Source organism: Eubalaena glacialis, chromosome 5 (genome assembly GCF_028564815.1).
Source record: "Eubalaena glacialis isolate mEubGla1 chromosome 5, mEubGla1.1.hap2.+ XY, whole genome shotgun sequence".
In the NCBI taxonomy this organism is placed as follows: domain Eukaryota; kingdom Metazoa; phylum Chordata; class Mammalia; order Artiodactyla; family Balaenidae; genus Eubalaena; species Eubalaena glacialis.
Genome location: NC_083720.1, coordinates 72,874,882 through 72,895,393, shown reverse-complemented (window position 1 = coordinate 72,895,393; position 20,512 = coordinate 72,874,882). Strand labels below are relative to the sequence as shown.

The window sequence follows — 20,512 nt, the reverse complement described above, 5'->3', positions numbered from 1 at the left end:
ATGCCTCAAAGTGGCAAAAGAATTCTTGCTTTCCATCTCATAAGAGAAAATATACAAAGTCTGTAATCCTTCCTTTGTCTCAAGGTAGGTACTACATTAGGTACTACGTTAACTACTGTATTTCTCTCTTATTTAGTCTTTCTCTTCTCTGCCAATTCCCCTCTTCAAACATCCAGTAACCTGCTCACAGCCTATAATTTACATTTATTTGATATCTGGAAGAAGTGAGCATGAGACTACGGAACAAAACATTTATCACACGTTTCAATGTGCTCTCCAAAGGGCCAAACACAAGGGTGAACAGCACAGGACACTCAGATAAACTTCTTTCCACTATATCATCCGCATATCCCCAATCAAACATTTTGCTATGAACTAATCCCCCAAACATTTCCAGCATTCCAACTTTCACCTGCTTGTAAACAGCACACTCAGCTGAGTTTCTTTCAACTGTATCATCCACATATCCTTGACACAAAACCTTTTATTCTAAACTAATTCCCCACATTTCCAGCATTCCAGCAATTTGTCCAGTATCTCCAAGCCCCAAACCTTGATCAGTGCAAATCCACCTCCAAAACTGACTGCCTGAAAATCAAAACAATATGGAAAGAGAACACTGACCTTAATCGTACAGCACCTAAAAAGATATTTTTATGTTTCTGTGTCTGTCTCCCACATTGGACCATGAGTTCCTCAACAAACAAGCCTATTTCTTATTTTGACAACAATAATTATGACAATACTAGCAGCTAATACTTACAAAGAATTTATTCTGTGCCATGCTCTAAGTGCCTTTTCATGATTTATCTTCTCCTATCCTCTTAACCACCCCATGAAGTAGATCTATTACTGATCCTTTTTATTGTGGCCCAGAGAAATTATATAACTTGCCCAGGGTCACACAGCTTGCAGGCAGTGAAGATGGGAATCAGACTCAGGAGGCTTGATCCCCAAATCCTTGTTCTTGGAAACTACTAAATGATGCCACCATGTACATCAGATTCACAAACTGCATCATAAAAGCACTGTGTAGACACACCCAAATTGAGGGACATTCTACAAAATCCCTAAATAGTGCCCCTCAGAACTCTTAAGGTCATCCAAAAAAAGGAAAGGCTAAGAAACTGTCAAATATAGAGGCACTGAAATGATGACTAAGTGTTACGTGATTTCCTGGATGGGATCCTGGGACAGAAAAAGACCTTTGGTAAAAACTAAGGAAATCCCAATAAAGTATGGATTTCGGTTAATAATGAAGTATCAATATGGGTTCATTACTTATGACAAACGTATCTTAAGACTAATGTAAGATGTTAAGACAAGGGAAACTGGGCAAGGGAGCATACTGGAACTTTCAATAATATCTTTATAACTTTCTGTAAACCTAAAACTATTCTAAACGAAAAAGCTTATTATTAAAAAACTCTCACTAATCTTTTAAAGGAGTTTAAAAAATGTTTAATACACATATAAATCACGTGGGGATATTGTTAAATGAAGATTTTAATTGAAGCTTTAAAGAGGGGCCTGGGACTCTGCATTTCTAATACACACCTGGGTGTTGATGATGCTTAGTCCATGGACCAAATTTATAAGTTACAAGGTTTTAAAACAAGAAATGGTGTCATCAGATCTGTTTAGTTCAACTGCATAAGGGTAAGGGGTTATTTCCCAGCAGCAACATTTTAAATGGAAATATCTCCTAGTCAATTCTTTTGCCAAAAAATCCTGAAAGCTTAACTAAGTTTCATTTCAGTGAAAATAATGTCTCAGGGTTAAGTTCTGGGGAGAACTAGCCCCTATCATTACTAACTCCAGCATTTAGAGACAGAGAGAGAGAGAGACAGAGAGAGAGCACATGCTTGTGTGTTTGTGAACATATACTTGTTTTAAAACCATTACAGACAAGAGACCAGGAGCTCTGGATGTATCTGTGGTAGAGAAGTGTTCAGAGGCAAAGGCAGCACCTCGTAGAGGTGGTGTATGTAACACTCCATGGCTCACAAACAGGTATCTCATCAATTACAGTTCAGTCCGGATGGCATTTAATTCTCAGTCACTCAGTATCTTCCCAGCACGAGGGGCCACAGAGAGAAGTACTCACTGGGCAGGAGCGTGTATATTCAGGGACAGGGGTGGGAGAGGGCTGGTATTAGCACTCTTAGATGCTACAAATACAAAATTTAAAACCCAACAAATACAAAAAATAATGCAGCGCTTCCCGCCATATATTTTGTAAAACATTGCTTCTGTAAGATACTTCTCAAAAACAGGGATCTATAATCAGATAATCTTGGAAAATACTAATCTCACAAATGGACACAGGGGTTTACCTACAGTGATGTTCACTGCAGCATTGTTTGCCACAGCAGATGACTGTTGACAACCTAAACTAATGGTTGGTTAGGTACATAAATTTTGGCAATTATTACAAAGCAACATGGCATAACCATTAGAAAAATAAGGAGAGGATGGAAAGGCGATCATGATGAAGTCTTAAGAAAAAGGGTTATAAAAGTCGGAGTACACTGTAATGCTATTTTCTTTAAAGAACATATATATTAATGTTTACAGGAAAAAGACTCAAAAGAAATGTGCTAAAATGTTAACAGAGGTCCAATCAGTTTGGTGGGAGTTTTTTTTTTTTTTTAATTGGGGTATAGTTGTTTTACAATGTTGTGTTAGTTTCTACTGTACAGCGAAGTGGAGTTCCCTGTGCTATACAGCAGGTTCTTATTAGTTATCTATTTTATACATATTAGTGTATACATGTCAATCTTAATCTCCCAGTTCATCCCACACCACCCCCCGCTTTCCCTCCTTGGTGTCCATACATTTGTTTTCTTCATCTGTGTCTCTATTTCTGCCTTGCAAACTGGTTCATCTGTACCATTTTTCTAGATTCCACATATATGTGTAAATATACAATATTTGTTTTTCTCTTTCTGACTTACTTCACTCTGTATGACAGACTCTAGGTCCATCCACATCTCTACAAATGACCCAATTTCGTTCCTTTTTATGGCTGAGTAATATTCCATTGCATATATATACCACATCTTCTTTATCCATTCGTCTGTCAGTGGACATTTAGGTTGCTTCCATGTCCTGGCTATTGTAAACAGTGCTGCAATGAACATTGGGGTGCATGTGTCTTTTTGAATTCTGGTTTTCTCTGGGTATATGCCCAGTAGTGGGATTGCTGAATCACATGGTAATTCGATTTTTAGTTTTTTAAGGAACCTCCATACTGTTCTCCATAGTGGCTGTATCAATTTACATTCCCACCAACAGTGCAAGAGGGTTGCCTTTCCTCCACACCCTCTCCAGCATTTATTGTTTGTAGATTTTCTGATGATGCCCATTCTAACTGGTGTGAGGTGACACCTCACTGTAGTTTTGATATGCATATCTCTAATAATTACTGACGTTGAGCAACTTTTCATGTGCCTCTTGGCCACTGTATGTCTTCTTTGGAGAAATGTCTGTTTAGGTCTTCTGCCCATTTTTGGATTGGGTTGTTTGTTTTTTTGATATTGAGCTGCATGAGCTGTTTACATATTCCAGAGATTAATTCTTTGTCCGTTGGTTCATTTGCAAATATTTTCTCCCATGCTGAGGGTTGTCTTTTCATCTTGTTTATAGTTTCCTTTGCTGTGCAAAAGTCTTTCAGTTTCACTAGGTCCCATTTGTTTATTTTTGTTTTGATTTCCATTTCCCTAGGAGGTGGATGAAAAAAGATCTGGCTGTGATTTATGTCACAGTGTGTTCTTCCTATGTTTTCCTCTAAGAGTTTTATAGTGTCCGGTCTTACATTTAGGTCTTTAATCCATTTTGAGTTTACTTTTGTGTATGGTGTTAGGGAGTGTTCTAATTTCATTCTTTTACATGTAGCTGTCCAGTTTTCCCAGCACCACTTATTGAAGAGACTGTCTTTTCTCCATTGTATATCCTTGCCTCCTTTGTCATAGATTACTTGACCTTAGGTGTGTGGGTTTACCTCTGGGCTTTCAATCCTGTTCCATTGATCTATATTTCTGTTTTTGTGCCAGTACCATACCATTTTGATTACTGTAGCTTTGTAGTATAGTCTGAAGTCAGGGAATCTGATTCCTCCAGCTCCATTTTTTTCCCCTCAAGATTGCTTTGGATACTCGGGGTCTTTTGTGTCTCCAAACAAATTTTAAGATTTTTTGTTCTAGTTCTGTAAAAAATGACATTGGTAATTTGATAGGGATTGCGTTGAATCTGTAGATTGCTTTGGGTAGTAGAGTCATTTTCACAATGTTGATTCTTCCAATCCAAGAACATGGTATATCTCTCCATCTGTTTGTATCATCTTTAATTTCTTTCAACAGTGTCTTATAGTTTTCTGAGTATAGGTCTTTTATCTCCTTAGGTAGGTTTATTCTTAGGTATTTTATTCTTTTTGTTGCATTGGTGAATGGGATTGTTTACTTAATTTCTCTTTCTGATCTTTTGTTGTTAGTGTATAGGACTGCATGAGACGTCTGTGCATTAATTTTATATCCTGCAACTTTACCAAATTCATTGATTAGCTCTCGTAGTTTTCTGGTGGCATCTTTAGGATTCTCTATGTATAGTATCATGTCCTCTGCAAACAGTGACAGCTTTACTTCTTTTCCGATTTGGATTCCTTTTATTTCTTTTTCTTCTCTGATTGCCGAAGCTAGGACTTCCAAAACTATGTTGAATGACAGTGGCGAGAGTGGACATCCTTGTCTTGTTCCTGATCTTAGAGGAAATGCTTTCAGTTTTTCACCGTTGAGAATGATGTTTGCTGTGGGTTTGTCGTATATGGCCTTTATTATGTTGAGGTAGGTTCCCTCTACGCCCACTTCCTGCAGAGTTTTTATCATAAATGGGTGTTGAATTTTGTCAAAAGCTTTTTCTGCATCTGTTGAGATGATCATGTGGTTTTTATTCTTCAGTTTGTTAAGATGGTGTATCACACCAATTGATTTGCGTATATTGAAAAATCCTTGCATCTCTGGGATAAATCTCACTTGATCATGGTATATGATCCTTTTAATGTGTTGTTGGATTCCGTTTGCTAGTAATTTTTTTTGGATAAATTTATTTGTTTATTTTTGGCTGCGTTGGGTCTTTGCTGCTGTGCATGGGCTTTCTCTAGTTGTGGTGCACAGGCTTCTCATTGCGGTGGCTTCCTTGTTGGGGAGCATGGGCTCTAGGCACACAGGCGTCCGTAGTTGTGGTGCGCAGGCTCAGTAGTTGTGGCTCGCGGGCTCGAGAGCGCAGGTTCAGTAGTTGAGGCGCATGGGCTTAGTTGCTCTGCAGCATGTGGGATCTTCCTGGACTAGGGCTCAAACCCATGTCCCCTGCAATGGCAGGCAGATTCGTAACCACTGCGCCACCAGGGAAGTCCCTGTTTGCTAGTATTTTGTTGAGGATTTTTGCATCTATATTTATCAGTGATACTAGTCTGTGATTTTCTTTTCTTGTAGTATCTTTGTCTTGTTTTTGTATCAGGGTGATGGTGGCCTCGTAGAATGAGTTTGGGAGTGTTCCTTCCTCTGCAATTTTTTGGAGGAGTTTGAGAAGGACAGGTGTTAGCTCTTCTCTAAATGTTTGCTAGAATTCACCTGTGAAGCCATCTGGTCGTGGACTTTTGTTTGTTGGAAGATTTTTTTTTTTTTTTTTTATGGCTGCATTGGGTCTTCATTGCTGCACATGGGCTTTCTCCAGTTGCGGCGAGCGGGGGCCACTCTTCATTGCGCGGGCTTCTCATTGCGGTGGCCTCTCTTCCTGCAGAGCACGGGCTGTAGGCACGCGGGCTTCAGTAGTTGTGGCACACAGGCTCAGTAGTTGTGGCTTGCAGGCTCTAGAGTGCAGGCTCAGTAGTTGTGGCGCACAGGCCTAGTTGCTCCGCGGCATGTGGGATCCTCCCGGATCAGGGTTCGAACCCATGTCCCCTGCATTGGGAGGCGTATTCTTAACCACTGCGTCACCAGGGAAGCCCCTGTTGGAAGATTTTTAATCGCAGTTTCAATTTCATTACTTGTGATTGGTCTGTTCATATTTTCTGTTTCTTCCTTGGTTCAGTCTTGGAAGGTTATACCTTTCTAAGAATTTGTCCATTTCTTCCAGGTTGTCTATTTTATTGGCATAGAGTTGCTTGTAGTAGTCTCTTAGGATGCTTTGTATTTCTGTGGTGTCCATTGTCACTTCTCCTTTTTCATTTCTAATTTTATTGATTTGAGTCCTCTCCCTCTTTTTCTTGATGAGTCTGGCTAAAGGTTTATCAACTTTGTTTATCTTCTTGAAGAACCAGCTTTTAATTTTATTGATGTTTGTTATTGTTTTCTTTGTTTCTATTTCATTTATTACTGCTCTGATCTTTATGATTTCTTTCCTTCTACTAACTTTGGGTTTTGTTTGTTCTTCTTTCTCTAGTTCCTTTAGGTGTAAGGTTAGATTGTTTGAGATTTTTCTTGTTTCTTGAGGTAGGATTGCATTGTTATAAACTTCCGTTAGATCTGCTTTGGTTGCATCCCATAGGTTTTGGATCGTTGTGTTTTCATTGTCATTTGTCTCTAGGTATTTTTTGATTTCTCTTTGATTTCTTCAGTGATCTCTTGGTTATTTAGTAGCGTATTGTTTAGCCTCCATGTGTTTGTATTTTTTACGGTTTTTTCCTGTAATTTATTGCTAATCTCATAGCATTGTGGTCGGAAAAGATGCTTGATACAATTTCAATTTTCTTAAATTTACTGAAGCTTGATGTGTGAGTCAAGATGTGATCTATCCTGGAGAATGTTCCATGTGCACTTGGAAAGAAATTGTAATCTGCTGTTTTCGGATGGAATTTCCTATAAATATAAATTAAATCTATCTGGTCTATTGTGTCATTTAAAGCTTGTGTTTCCTTATTAATTTTCTGTCGGTATGATCTGTCCATTGGTGTAAGTGAGGTGTTAAAGTCACCCACTATTACTGTGTTACTGTCGATTTCCTCTTTTATAGCTGTTAGCAGTTGCCTTATGTATTGAGGTGCTCCTATGTTGGGTGCATATATATTTATAATTGTTATATCTTCTTCTTGGATTGATCCCTTGATCACTATGTAGTGTCCTTCCTTGCCTCCTGTAACATTCTTTACTTTAAAGTCTGTTTTATCTAATGAGTATTGCTACTCCAGCTTTCTTTTGATTTCCATTTGCATGGAATATCTTTTCCATCCCCTCACTTTCAGTCTGTATGTGTCCCTAGGTCTGAAGTGGGTCTCCTGTAGACAGCATATATATGGGTCTTGTTTTTGTATCCATTCAGCCAGCCTGTGTCTTTTGGTTGGATCATTTAATCCATCCACATTTAAGGTAATTATCGATATGTATGTTCCTATTACCATTTTCTTAATTGTTTTGGGTTTGCTTTTGTAGGTCCTTTTCTTCTCTTGTGTTTCCCACTTAGAGAAGTTCTTTTAGCATTTGTTGTAGAGCTCATTTGGTGGTGTTGAATTCTCTTAGCTTTGCTTGTTTGTAAAGCTTTTGATTTCCCTGTCGAATCTGAATGAGATCCTTGCTGGATCTACCCAGCAAGGGTAGTATTGTTGTAGGTTCTTCCCTTTCATCACTTTAAATATATCATTCCACTTCCTTCTGGCTTGCAGGGTTTCTGCTGAGAAATCAGCCGTTAACTTTACGGGAGTTCCCTTGTATATTATTTGTCATTTTCCCCTTGTTGCTTTTAAATAATTTTTGTCTTTAATTTTTGTCAATTTGATTACTGTGTGTCTTGGCATGTTTCTCCTTGGGTGTATCCTGCCTGGGACTCTCTGTGCTTCCTGGACTTGGGTGGCTATTTCCTTTCCCACGTTAGGGAAGTTTTTGACTATATTCTCTTCAAACATTTTCTCTGGTCCTTTCTCTCTCTCTCTTCTCCTTCTGGGACCCCTATAATGCAAATGTTGGTGCATTTAATGTTGTGCCAGAGGTCCCTCAGGCTGTCTTCATTTCTTTTCATTCTTTTTTCTTCTGTTCCACAGCAGAGATTTCCACCATTCTGTCCTCCAGGTCACTTATCCGTTCTTCTGCCTCAGTTATTCTACTACTGATTCCTTCTAGTGTATTTTTATTTCAGTCATTGTGTTGTTCATCTCTTGTTTGTTTGTTCTTTAATTCTTCTAGGTCTTTGTTAAACATTTCTTGCATCTTCTCGATCTTTGCCTCCATTCTTTTTCCAAGGTCCTGGATCATCTTCACTATCATTATTCTGAATTCTTTTTCTGGAAGGGTGCCTATCTCCACTTCATTTAGTTGTTTCTCTGTGGTTTTATCTTGTTCCTTCATCTGGGACATAGTCCTCTGCCTTTTCATTTTGTCCACCTTTCTGTGAATGTGGTTTTCGTTCCGCAGGCTGCAGGACTGTAGTTCTTCTTGCTTCTGCTCTGGTGGGAGTTACTGATGGCTTTCAAATTTTCCTTTTTTGGCTTATCTGAAATTTTCTAAAATATTGCTTTTGTAATAAAAATGCAATAAAAAAGATGAAACAATGAAGAATATCATCATATCCAGTATGATTAGCTATTTTTCACATTGTATAGTGATTACATGATAAATACTCAATGTTTTATCCTTCATACACACAAGTAACAACAAAACCTGGCTTAAAATATATGTCCCTAAGAGAAAATATAGTATATTTTTTAAATTTTGGGCTGGGTAGATGTCTAAGTTGAACACTACTGGGAGAAATCATAATATCTGTAGTCTTAATAATAGTCATAATAATTGATAAGACTGATGTAATAAAAATATAAAACTTCTCACAAGAAGTGACACCCTAAGCAAAGTTAAGAGGCTGTGGTAGACAGAATTCTAAGATGGCCCCCAAGATTCCTGCCCCACCCCTGTGTACACACCCTGTAGGATGGCATCTCACTTCTATGATTAAATTATGTTACATGACAAAGGTTGGAGGATTTGGCAGATATAATCAAGTGTCTAGCCAGTTGAATCTGAGTTAATATGAAAGAAGCCTATCCTAGGTAGATTGACCTCATCAGGTAAAAAGAGGTGCCACAACTTCCCTGAAGTCAGAGAGACTCAAAGCTAGAGATTCGGCTGCTGGCCTTGAAGAAGTGAACTGCCATGCTGTGGGGAAGCCACATGGCAAAGGAATGGTAGGCCACCTCTATGAGTTAAGAATGGCTCTAAGGTGACAGCCAGCAAGGAAGCAGGGACCTTAGTCCTACAACCTCAAGACACTGACAACTCTAAAACCAGGAAACCAAAACGAGGACCCTGAGTCGCAGATAAGATCATAGCTCCAGCCAAAACCTAGATTTCAGCCAGGTGAGAGACTCAGAGAGGACGTAGCTACCTGCACCCAGACTCCTGACCCACAGAAGCTGTGAGACAGTATGTTTGTGTTATTTGAAGCCATCAAATTTGTAGTAATTTGTTATGTGGCAATAGAAAACTAATACAGTGATAAATGATGAACCAAGAAAGTATTAATATTTGCCACCTACAGAAGAAAAGGATAATATCAAGGTTGATATTCAAATTATTTAACAACTGGTTCAATACAAGTGCACAAATGAAAATGGACATGGGCCACAGACAACCTAGACTGGGGCATACAAGCTGAACATCAGCCCTGCCTTAATAGATAAAACCCTCCTACAGATTACTAAGAATAAGAAAAACTCATTTGTTAAATAGGAAGACATGATCACTCTACCAAGGATATTCAAATGGCCAGAAACATATAAAACGTTAAACAGTTAAACATCTCATTACTAATCAAAGAAAAATTAAGACAATGAAGTGCTAACTATGTCTACAAAACTCACAAATTAAAAAGAATAACTTCATCCCATTATGGCTGGGTGTGAAAAATAGGTGCTATTTTTCTGGGTTGTGAGAACATAAATTAGCACAATATTTTAGAGATAAATTTTGTAGGATCTGTAAAAATTTTATATGTGCAAACCTCTGGATCCAGTTGCTAGACATGCATCTTATAAAAATAATTGCACAAATAGGTATGTAGAGAAATGCATATTGCATGATGAATTTTATTTTGTATATCATAATTTTTAATCTTGTCTATCTCTTGCCTTAAACGCTAAGCTACATGAGATCAGGGACTCATGCTACATATTAGGAGCTCACAAAATATCTGTTGAATGAATAAGGAATGTTAATTGCAAGTACTGTTATAAAAGCAAACTAAGCTTGACCACATACAATGCAATACCATGCACTTAATGTTAAGTCATGAACTGACTTGGAAAAAGGTCCATGAGATAATGAGGAATAAAAAAAGCAAACTGCAAAGCATTATTACAACATATTATAACTTATAAAGGGGGAAATGTGCAAATATTTACTTTCACATATACAGGAATATGCATAAAGAAATGGATGGTTATATATTCATCAAATTATTAATGGTGGTTAACTTCTAGGTTAATTTGTTTTGGACACTTCTCAGAATTACTTTCATAGGAGTACACTTACTTTTATAAATAACAAAATTAATGAAGATCAATTCTTTAAAGGAAACTTACAATTTATATATTTACTTCCTTAGCCTCAGAAGTTCAGTTCATCTTGTTTCTTCTTAAACTAGGTATTCTCAGCCAACGACCAATGAATACCTATGGGCTGAATGATAGGGTCTGGGGAAACTGTCGTCCCTTTGGAATTATTTTCAAAATATTTTTCAGGGAGATGGTCCATAGAGCTTCATTAGATTCTCAAAAATATCTATAATGCAATATCATTGTCACCAAATCCAACCCCCAACCTTCTACAACTACTGGTAATTTACTTTCCTTTTAGAGAAACCATGGCAAAAAAAAAAAAGGAAAGAAAAGAAACCATGGAAGTAGATTCTTTGACTTTGACCCACTAACTCCTGACCTACTAACTTTTGACCTAACTTTTAAAGGGACAACAATGAAACAATGCGCATTTGGAGGAGTTAAGTACTCAATGATTAAATACAGCACTTCTGTGCCAGAATTACCAAATCATTAAGTGGGTGCAAAAACGACCAATCTTAAGGCTGGTTTTCATAGAAACCCAACACTCACCATTTTCTTCATGGCAGTAATCAAAGCCTGCCACACTACATCTTCGAAAAACCATCTTATTCTCAGTCAGGGTTCCTGTTTTATCAGAAAAGAGGTACTGAATCTGTCCAAGATCCTCAGTTATGTTCAGGGCTCGGCACTGAACAGTAGAATCCATTTTCTCATTGTAGAAATCCACATCGCTTTGAATAAAATATATTTGTCCAAGCTTCACAATTTCAATGGAAACATAGAGAGAAATGGGAATCAAGACCTAAGAAAAGCAAAACAATTTAAAAAATGTTAAAGGGGGAAAAGAAAGGATGAAAAACCATATAGACCTGGATAAGTAGCAAAGATCTTAATATTCTATGACGAGTACAATAGAAATTACCTGTAACAAAATGATCATGGTCCAAAACATATAGAATCCTCCCAACACTGGTGATATGACATGTCCATCAGGCTCAGGGATGTTAAAAAAGGGTATGTTTTCATATCTGCTCAACCAGATTCCATGACCTTTCAAAAAATGCACAGACATCAAAAGGATGCTATGTATATATTATGCAAATATAGAACTTTATTCCTAAAGAAAGAGAGATAAGAGTATTGGTTTTGGTTGAACACCAACTGTTTAAGAAACAAATTCAAATTCAAACGCTACACATTTTCCTGTCTCTGTCTCTCTCACTCTTTACATCTCTTCCCAGGTCGCTTTAGTACTGTGGCCATGTGTAACTGGATATAATCAATATTAATGCTTTTCAGGTTAGAGAATGAGAGAGATGAAGATGTGAAGAAAGCAATTATTGGTAAATAAAACCTTCCTTACAAAAGTCAAACTTAAACTCATAAATTTCATTTTGAAAATAAAATACTTTTAAATGAATATCTTGCTGAAAAGATGTCAGCAAATAATCAAATTCTACCTACCCAATGCACCAGTTAAAGACATTATAACCAACAGTAGGACACAGCAGAGGACATCTGTATTTGCTCTTCTTTCTAAGTTGCTGCGTTTATACCTTGGTCCACTGTTGTTCAGCATTGCTTTGGTTTCATGGCCTACATGGGTAACACAGTATGTGAGAAAATGTTCAAATTAAAGCCAGGTAGCAAATATCATATTTTTATATCTCGCTGTCAGACAATTTAATGAAAAGTAGTTATGCAATATACTTCGTTAATTTAGCTTCTTTTTGTGATCTCTTTAGAAAAACAGAGACCAATGATAAAGGTTATCAAGACAAAATTTCCTTTCTGCTTCTAGAGATTACATTTTGAGTAAATGGAAAATGTTAACTTGCAGAAAAGCACAGAGGAGATGATGGTGAAAAGTCAGAAGTATAACCAACCTGCATAAACCACAATGCCCATGACAGCCTCTGTGTTTCTAATGGTGCATCCTCTAAGTAATAAATTCTCTTTACTGAGACCCACACGTTCTTTGTTGGAATGTTCTCTATAAGAAAGACAGCATATAAATTTATTTTTAAATAGCAAAAATGGGCATGTAAAAATAAAAATGATTTTTGAATATTCTTGATTAGAGTATGAAGTTAGGCAGTTCACAGGAAAAGATTCAAATCTCTGATGCATTTGCTTTTGTTATTTCAGTTACCCACTTTGGCTGGGGAAAAAAAGACACAACAGGTTTCTAACACTGTTTTCTACCATTCATTGTTTGTCAACTTCTAGTATTGATGCTACAAAAATTAGAAAATATTCCAAATAAGGAAACTATTTCCTCTAGTAGAAACTGTATTTTGGGGTAACTTAATAGCTGATGAGGGAAAAGTTCTTGATGGAATTAGAAAATTACCATTTTTGACCCTGGTGAAATCAAGGATTACACTTAGGCAATAACAGCCAGTGGCTAAAATCATTAGGTGGAAGGCTGGTGGGGAACTTTATAATGAAAGGATAAGGCTGACAACACCAATCTTAACATAACTACCAATGGGACAAGGGGACATCACAGGCCTCCAGCCTCCAGAAGTTCAAGGACAGAAATTGCTCATCTCCCTCAGAACCTAATCAAGCCTCTAAGAGGGCAAATCAAACTGGGGTCTGTGGCATCAGGGGAACTGTGAAGCCTTTGAAACTGTATGCAATGTTTCCCTGTGTGTGTCTATATACATTTGTCATTTTCTAGGGAGAGAATTTCTTTCATCAGATTCTGAAAGTGCCTCTGGACAGTTTTCAGGAAATAAGGCCAGAAAAACATGTTAACCACCAATGCAAGGATGCAGTCAGCCAAAGCTACCAAATCTGCAGTGGTAAGCTCTATGGGCAAAATGACCTGGTCTATTCAACAAATGAGTAGAATGAGGAGGGGGAGTAAAAGGAGTGGTAGAGGGACTCCACCCTCAGGAAGGACACAATCAGCTCAATCTAGAATGTGGTAAATTCTACAAGCTAAATGACTCCATTTCTTGGGAGGGGAAATTTAGAGACATATCAACCAAATGCAATGTGTAGACCTTTGTTTTGATCCTGGTTAGAATATATTGACTCTAAAAATTTTTTTGAGATAATTGGAGAAATCTGAACAAAGACTAGGTATTAGATGCTGTCAAGAAATTGTTCTGAATTTAGCTAAATGTGATAATGATGTTATGGGTATTTTTTTTTAAGTTTTTTTCTGCTGTATATTCATAGTGAAGTATTGACATTGAAATGATGTGATGTAGGTGCAGGGAAGGAAGTGGGAGGATAGTTGAAACAAAGTTGGCAAAATTATGAAATAGTTAAAACTGGGTGAGGGCTCATGGGTGTTCATTACACTTTTCTTCCTAATTTTGCATGTTTGAAATCTTCTGTAAAACAGTTTTAAAATTATCAAAGTAATTACTTGATGATGGCAAAAATACAGAGCAAACTCATTGGAAAATTTTTAAAAATGCAACGTATTTCACATATTTTGTGAAAATGCATTCTTAATTTCAGCATTCAAATTAGTTTGTTTTTTAAGCAATACACTTCAGTCTATAAGTTGTTTCTTCTTTATTATGTATAGGAAGATTGTCATTGTATCTGCTACCCATGCTATCTGGATTACAAGGAAAAGAAAAGAAAAGCTCTTCAAAAAAGGTTTCCTACCACAAAGGAGGAAAATAGATGTGTCATTTCACTCCTCTAATTTGTAAAACACTCTAAGAGGTGTGTGTTTACATTCCTTCATTTATATGGGTTTATGTACAAAGAGCAAACCATAGGGTCATGGTCAGAACTAGCAGTGTCCTTAGGTTTAACCTAATTCTATTTTCTGGATTTACAGATGAGGAAATTAAATCCCAACATTCACATTTCTATGTAGCATTCCCAGGCACGCAACCCAGTCTTGATTTGGTTCCTCATGAATATAGCATTTGTTATCCCTAGAACCTTTACAGAACAGATATAATATACAGAAGCACCAGTTCCAAAGTTCCTTAGTGTATTAAGAATTTTTCCCCTGGGATCCTTATTTTTCACCATTACATCACTCTAGGTTACCATCATTACATCAAAGCCCAACTTCTATCTTGATTGCACCTGCTCCAAACTCTAAACATGTCCTGCACTTGATGGGTGTGTATTTGGCACTTACAGCGTGGGACTTTCAGATTCCATGTGAGACACTGACCGTCCACATAGAGCTCTCATCCATTCAAGAGCCTATGTAATATCTACCATGAGCCCAGCACACCCACCCGGATGCTGAGGATAGAAAAACAAACTTACACAGTCTTGGCTCCTGTGGTCTAACAGGAAGTGATTGATATAGAAATATGTAAGTAATAAAAATATTATAGTTGTTATTATAGAAATCTGATATTCAGCATACAATGTGGGCACAAATAGGGAAGAAGTCAGTGCTACCTGAGAGTAAGAAGACCAGAGAAGCCATCATTCATACAGAGAGTGAGCTTGAACATCTCAATTTTTGTTGATTTTAGAAAATAGGCTACACAGCAGGAAAAGGATAAGGAGCTAGTTTAGCAGATAAAAACAATTTCACAGAAAATTACTGTATCCTCCTGGGCTGACTCTACTAAATATACATGCTTTGAGTCAGATTCTACGCAGAGTTCTATATTCCAAACCACACAGTGATAGACTAAAGTTCCTATTCTTTCCTGTCTAGAAATGTGCCAGAAGCAAGACTGACCTTATCAGGGGAGTCAGCATTCCCAGTAAGAGGCTGTACAAACCTCAGCACCTGAGGTCCAGGTCAAAAAATGTCAGCCCTTAAATCTGACATTTATAAGAGGAAATTCTGTAAATAGTCAGCAGCTGGAGAAAATAATACTAGAAAATGACTCATCCTAAGAGATGGCTTATGAGCACGTTTCTGATGACAGGAACATCTGCTAACGTCTCTTTATCATCTCGCCTCTTTATGATCTATTATATTGCTCACCTACCCTCCAAACACACTTAAACCACTTATGACTCCACAAATGCACTGTGGTCTCAGGCCCCTACACCATTACCTGTGTTGCTCCCTTAACCTGGAATGTCAGCCTTTCTTTGCATTTAGTTGCCTGCCTGGTATCTTCTTATTCTTGATGATTTAACTCTAGCATTACCTCTTTACCTGGACCAAGCCTATTCCCTTTTCCCATTGCATAGCTTCCTGTGCCTGCCTTAACACATGTCTGTATCAGGTGCTACTTAAAGATGCTACCACTATGTTCTAAACTTCCTTCCATGATAACTCTAACATTTTAAACAACTTGATTGAGGAATAACTAACAAGAATCATATACATCTACTGTACATATTTAAAGTGTAAAACTTGATGTTTTGACGTTTCCCCTGTGAAACCATTGCTACAATCAGGAAAATGAACATTATCCATTATTCCCCAAAGTTTCCTTATGTCTTTCTGCAATCTTTCCTTCCTGCCTTCCCCCTCCCAGGCACCCACTAATCTGCTTTCTATCACTATAAATTAGCTTTCTTTTTTGAGAGACTATACAAATCAAATCATATAGTATATATTCTTTTTTGTCTGGCTTCTTTCACTCAACATTATTTTGAGATGCATCCATGTTGTTCCATGTACCACTAGTGAATTCTTTTTGCTGCAGAGTAGTATTCATTGTATGGATATACCATTTGTTTACCTATTTACCTGTTGATGGACATTTGGGTTGTTTCTAATTGGGGCTATTACCAATAAAGCTGCTTTGAATGTTTGTGTACAGGTTAGTATATGGATAAATGTTTTCTCTTGGGTAACTTCTTAGGAGTGGAAAAACCAGATCACACGGTAGGTGTGAATTTAACTTTTTAGGAAATTTCCAAACTATTTGCTAAAGTGGCTGTAGCCATTTCCACTCCTACCAGCAGTACGTGAGAATTCCAGTTTCTCTACATCCTGTGAAAAGTTGGTATAGTCAGTTCTTTTAATTTAGCAGTTGTAGCTCTGTAGTTTTAATTTGCATCTTTTCACACAGATATTTGTCGTCCATGTATCTTCTTTGGTGGAGTGTCTGTTCAATTTTTTTGATCATTTAAAAAACTGTATTGTTTGTTCACTTATTACTGAGTTTTGAGATGTCTTTCTCTATTCTGAATACAAGTCCTATATGAGAAACATGCATTGCAAATATGTTCTTCCAGTCTGTGACTTATGTTTTCATTTGCTTAGCAGTGTCATTTGAAGAGAATAAGTTTCTAATTTTGATGAAGTTCTTTTATTTAATTATTTTTGTCCTTTTATGGATTGTGCTTTTGGTGTTATATCTAAGAAATCTTTGGCTAACACAAGATACCAAAGATTTCCCCTATGTTTTCTTCTAGGAGTTTTATAATTTCACGTTTAAATTTAAGTACAGGATCCATTTTTAGTTAATCTTTTTAAGTGGCGAGAGGTCTAAATTGAAGTGTTTTTTTAAAATATAGATGTATAATTGTTGCAGCATCATTTGTTGAAACAACTAACTTTTCTCCACTAAACTGCCTTTGCATCTTTGTCAAAATCCAGTTGCCCATTAATGTCTGGATCAATTTCTGGACTCTAACCTCTTCCACTGACCTATTGGTCTATATGCCAAAAACAAAATCTGGTGGTATTAGCCCTCCAAATCTCTTCTTTTTCAAAGTTGTTTTAGTTAAATGGTTCTTTCTATCTCCACATAAATTTTTAGAATAAACTTGTCAATTTCTAAAAAATAAAAAAAAAATAAAAAATAAAATCTTGCTGTGATTTCAATTGGGATTACACTGAATCTACAGATCAATTTGGGAAAAAAACTGATGTCCTAACAATACTGAGTCTTTCAACGCATGAACAACATAGGTCTCTCCATTTAGTTACGCCTTTAGTTTATCCCAACAGTGTTCAGTGGTTTTCAGTATGCAGGTCTTTCATATCTTTTGTCAGAATTATTCTTAAGTATTTCAATTTTTCTGATGCTATTATAAATTGATTTTTAACGTTTCCATATCTGATTGTTCGTTGCTAGTGTATAGAAATACAATTAATTTTTGTATATTGATCTTGTTTCCTACAACATTGCTAAACTCAGTTATTAATTCTAGTAGCTTTTTTTGTAGATTTCATCAGGTTTTCTACATAGACCATCACACCATCTATGAATAAAAGACAGTTTTACTTCTTTATTACTTGATGCTTTTATTTCATTTTCTTTACATTAGCTAGGCTCTCCAGTTCAATTTTTTTTTTTTAATTTTTTTATTTATTTATGGCTGTGTTGGGTCTTCGTTTCTGTGCGAGGGCTTTCTCTAGTTGTGGCAAGCGGGGGCCACTCTTCATCGCAGTGCGCGGGCCTCTCACTATCGCGGCCTCTCTTGTTACGGAGCACAGGCTCCAGACGCGCAGGCTCAATAATTGCGGCTCACGCGCCCAGTTGCTCCGCGGCACGTGGGATCCTCCCAGACCAGGGCACGAACCCGCGTCCCCTGCATTGGCAGGCAGATTCTCAACCACTGCGCCACCAGGGAAGCCCCTCTCCAGTACAATCTTGAATAAAAGTGGTGAGAGACAATATCCATGTCTTGTTCCTGATCTTAGGGGAAAAATGCTTAGTCTTTCACTATTAAGTCTGATGCTAGCTGTACGGTTTTTATAGATGCCTTTCATCAGGTTGAGAAAGTTCCCTTCTATTTCCAGTTTGCAAAAACGGAAGTTAGATTTTGTCAAATGCTTTTTCTATATCCATGAGATGGTCACCTGGTTTTTCTTTTTCACTTGTTAATTATCGTTTGTTAATATGGTGAATTACATTGTTTGATCTTCTAATGTTAAGCCAATCTTGCATTTCTGGTATAAGACCTACTGAGCCATTATGTATTAACCTTTTTATATATTGTTAGGTTTGATTTGCTATAATTTGTGTAAATTTTTTTGCATCTATGTTCATGAGGGATATTAATCTTCCTTTAAATGTCTTTGTATTCTTTTGGTATCAGAGTAATGGTATCAGGGTAATTCTGGTCTCAAAAAATGATTTAGGAACTTTTTTCTTCTCTGCCATTTTTTTTTTTTAATTTAATTTATTTTTTTTTTTTTATTTTTGGCTGTGTTGGGTCTTCGTTTCTGTGCGAGAGCTTTCTCTAGTCGTGGCAAGCGGGGGCCACTCTTCATCGCGGTGCGCGGGCCTCTCACTGTCGCGGCCTCTCTTGTTGCGGAGCATAGGCTCCAGACGCGCAGGCTCAGTAGTTGTGGCTCACGGGCCTAGTTGCTCCGCGGCATGTGGGATCTTCCCAGACCAGGGCTCAAGCCCGTGTCCCCTGCATTGGCAGGCAGATTCTCAACCGCTGCGCCACCAGGGAAGCCCTCTTCTCTGCCATTTCCTCACAAGATCACCACTATGAAGTAGGTCTAACTAACTCCTCTTAAAAATTAGGAAGGATAAAAAAAAGTAACTTGGCTCAAAAAATAAAGCACTTAAGTGGCACAAGCCAGCCTGAATCAGATAAGACCCTAAATTCTAGATGCCCTTGGAAAGGGATGTAGATGCCATAGGAAGCCTCCAGAATGAACACTTTTGTGGATTCCCATACTTTTTCTTAGATGTGTTTCAAAATCATTGGCTAACTTTTACCAACTGAATTGTCCACCTAACTCTAATTCTAATAGGATAGAAGGACACCATCATCCTATCATGTCACCTAAGCTGCCATGTCTGTCCAAACACTTCCTTCCAAATAACTAACATGTCTTGGGCTTAACATGGAGCTCATGTTAAGTCATTCACATACCACTGAAAGAGAGTCTAGGATTATTTTAAGAACAAGGTTTTGTTGTTTTAAAAATATACATAGGTAAATATCAAATAATTAAAATAAGCCAAATTTATAGGTGGCTTAACTTACAGCCTTTAGTGATTTAACTTGGTATAAGTACACAAAAGTTTTTCTGAGTTAGGCATAATTGCAACATACAATCCCACTCACACCCACAAAGGTAAGTCATGTATCACTCACAGGAAGCCTCGGAATCTGTTGAGGTCATTGTTTGGACTTTCACATTCTATCCTACTGGAGAATTTCTCAGGATCAACTTCAGAGTCCTAAAAAAATATATATATATATATATATATTTTTTTTTTAAATCACCAAACAAAAATTCAAGGTTAAATCTTGAGATTTAAGTGTTTATCCTTTCACCAATTGTTAAGATAAAACGAAGGCATTCTTGTCACAAAATTTGTCACAAGTTGCCCAAATGAAGAAAAGTACAGGCATAATTATAAATGAATAAATGAGATCAGAATGGTCCCAGAGCATTAATAAATATCTTCAGGTGATGGGAATGTCTCAATCATATACTGGAATCCATGTAGGACTCCCTGCAGGAGAGAGCTTCTCCTCCTACAGTGCACACTCTTTTATCTGGAAGACACTGAAAAGCTGAAAATACTTTTGTTGTTGTTCTTTAACCATATATGTAGCTTCTCAGATTATGTGTGTATTTATATATACATATATACACACATATATGTATACATATGAGTACTCTGAGCATGTATGCATTTGATCTCAGCAAATTTTATTTAAAAAATTAAAATATGCTAAATATCAATATGTCACAAAATTCTCTAATAGATCAAATATCATCATTTCCATTTTAAGATAAAGAAACTGAGGCATAAAGTGGTTAAGTAACACAGTAATTAAACGGCAGAGCTGGGATTCATTCAAACTCGTGTTAATATAACTTCAAAGGTCTTGTTTCCCTCACCACAGCATGGTGAAGGGTCAGAGCTCTGTGGCATGAAAAGTTACAAATTTCTTAAAAGGCCTTGGTATATACGTAATTACAGATTTTAGGAACAATGACTGATTGATATCTCCAGCTTCAATCAGACATAACATATAAAAATCTAAGTTTAAGAAAAATAAGTTAGAAGTTGATTGTTTCTATTGCAAAAGAATTTTCCAAATTGCAAAATTTGTTGGGTTTCTTAAATTCAACTCCCAGAA

At 37.1% G+C, this 20,512-nt stretch overlaps 1 protein-coding gene across 5 annotated transcripts in view; it reads right to left on the bottom strand.

The window, feature by feature from the left end:
- ATP10D (ATPase phospholipid transporting 10D (putative)) overlaps positions 1-20,512 on the bottom strand; it is a 139,657-nt gene that overhangs the window by 45,316 nt on the left and 73,829 nt on the right. For all 5 annotated transcript variants that reach the window (XM_061192239.1, XM_061192235.1, XM_061192238.1 and 2 more), the window contains 5 exons: positions 19,514-19,599; positions 12,427-12,533; positions 12,005-12,136; positions 11,463-11,590; positions 11,090-11,342 (listed from right to left, as the gene is read on the bottom strand). In XM_061192239.1, the coding sequence (XP_061048222.1) occupies positions 11,090-11,342; positions 11,463-11,590; positions 12,005-12,136; positions 12,427-12,533; positions 19,514-19,599 (706 nt within the window). The remainder of the gene's footprint in view (positions 1-11,089; positions 11,343-11,462; positions 11,591-12,004; positions 12,137-12,426; positions 12,534-19,513; positions 19,600-20,512) is intronic.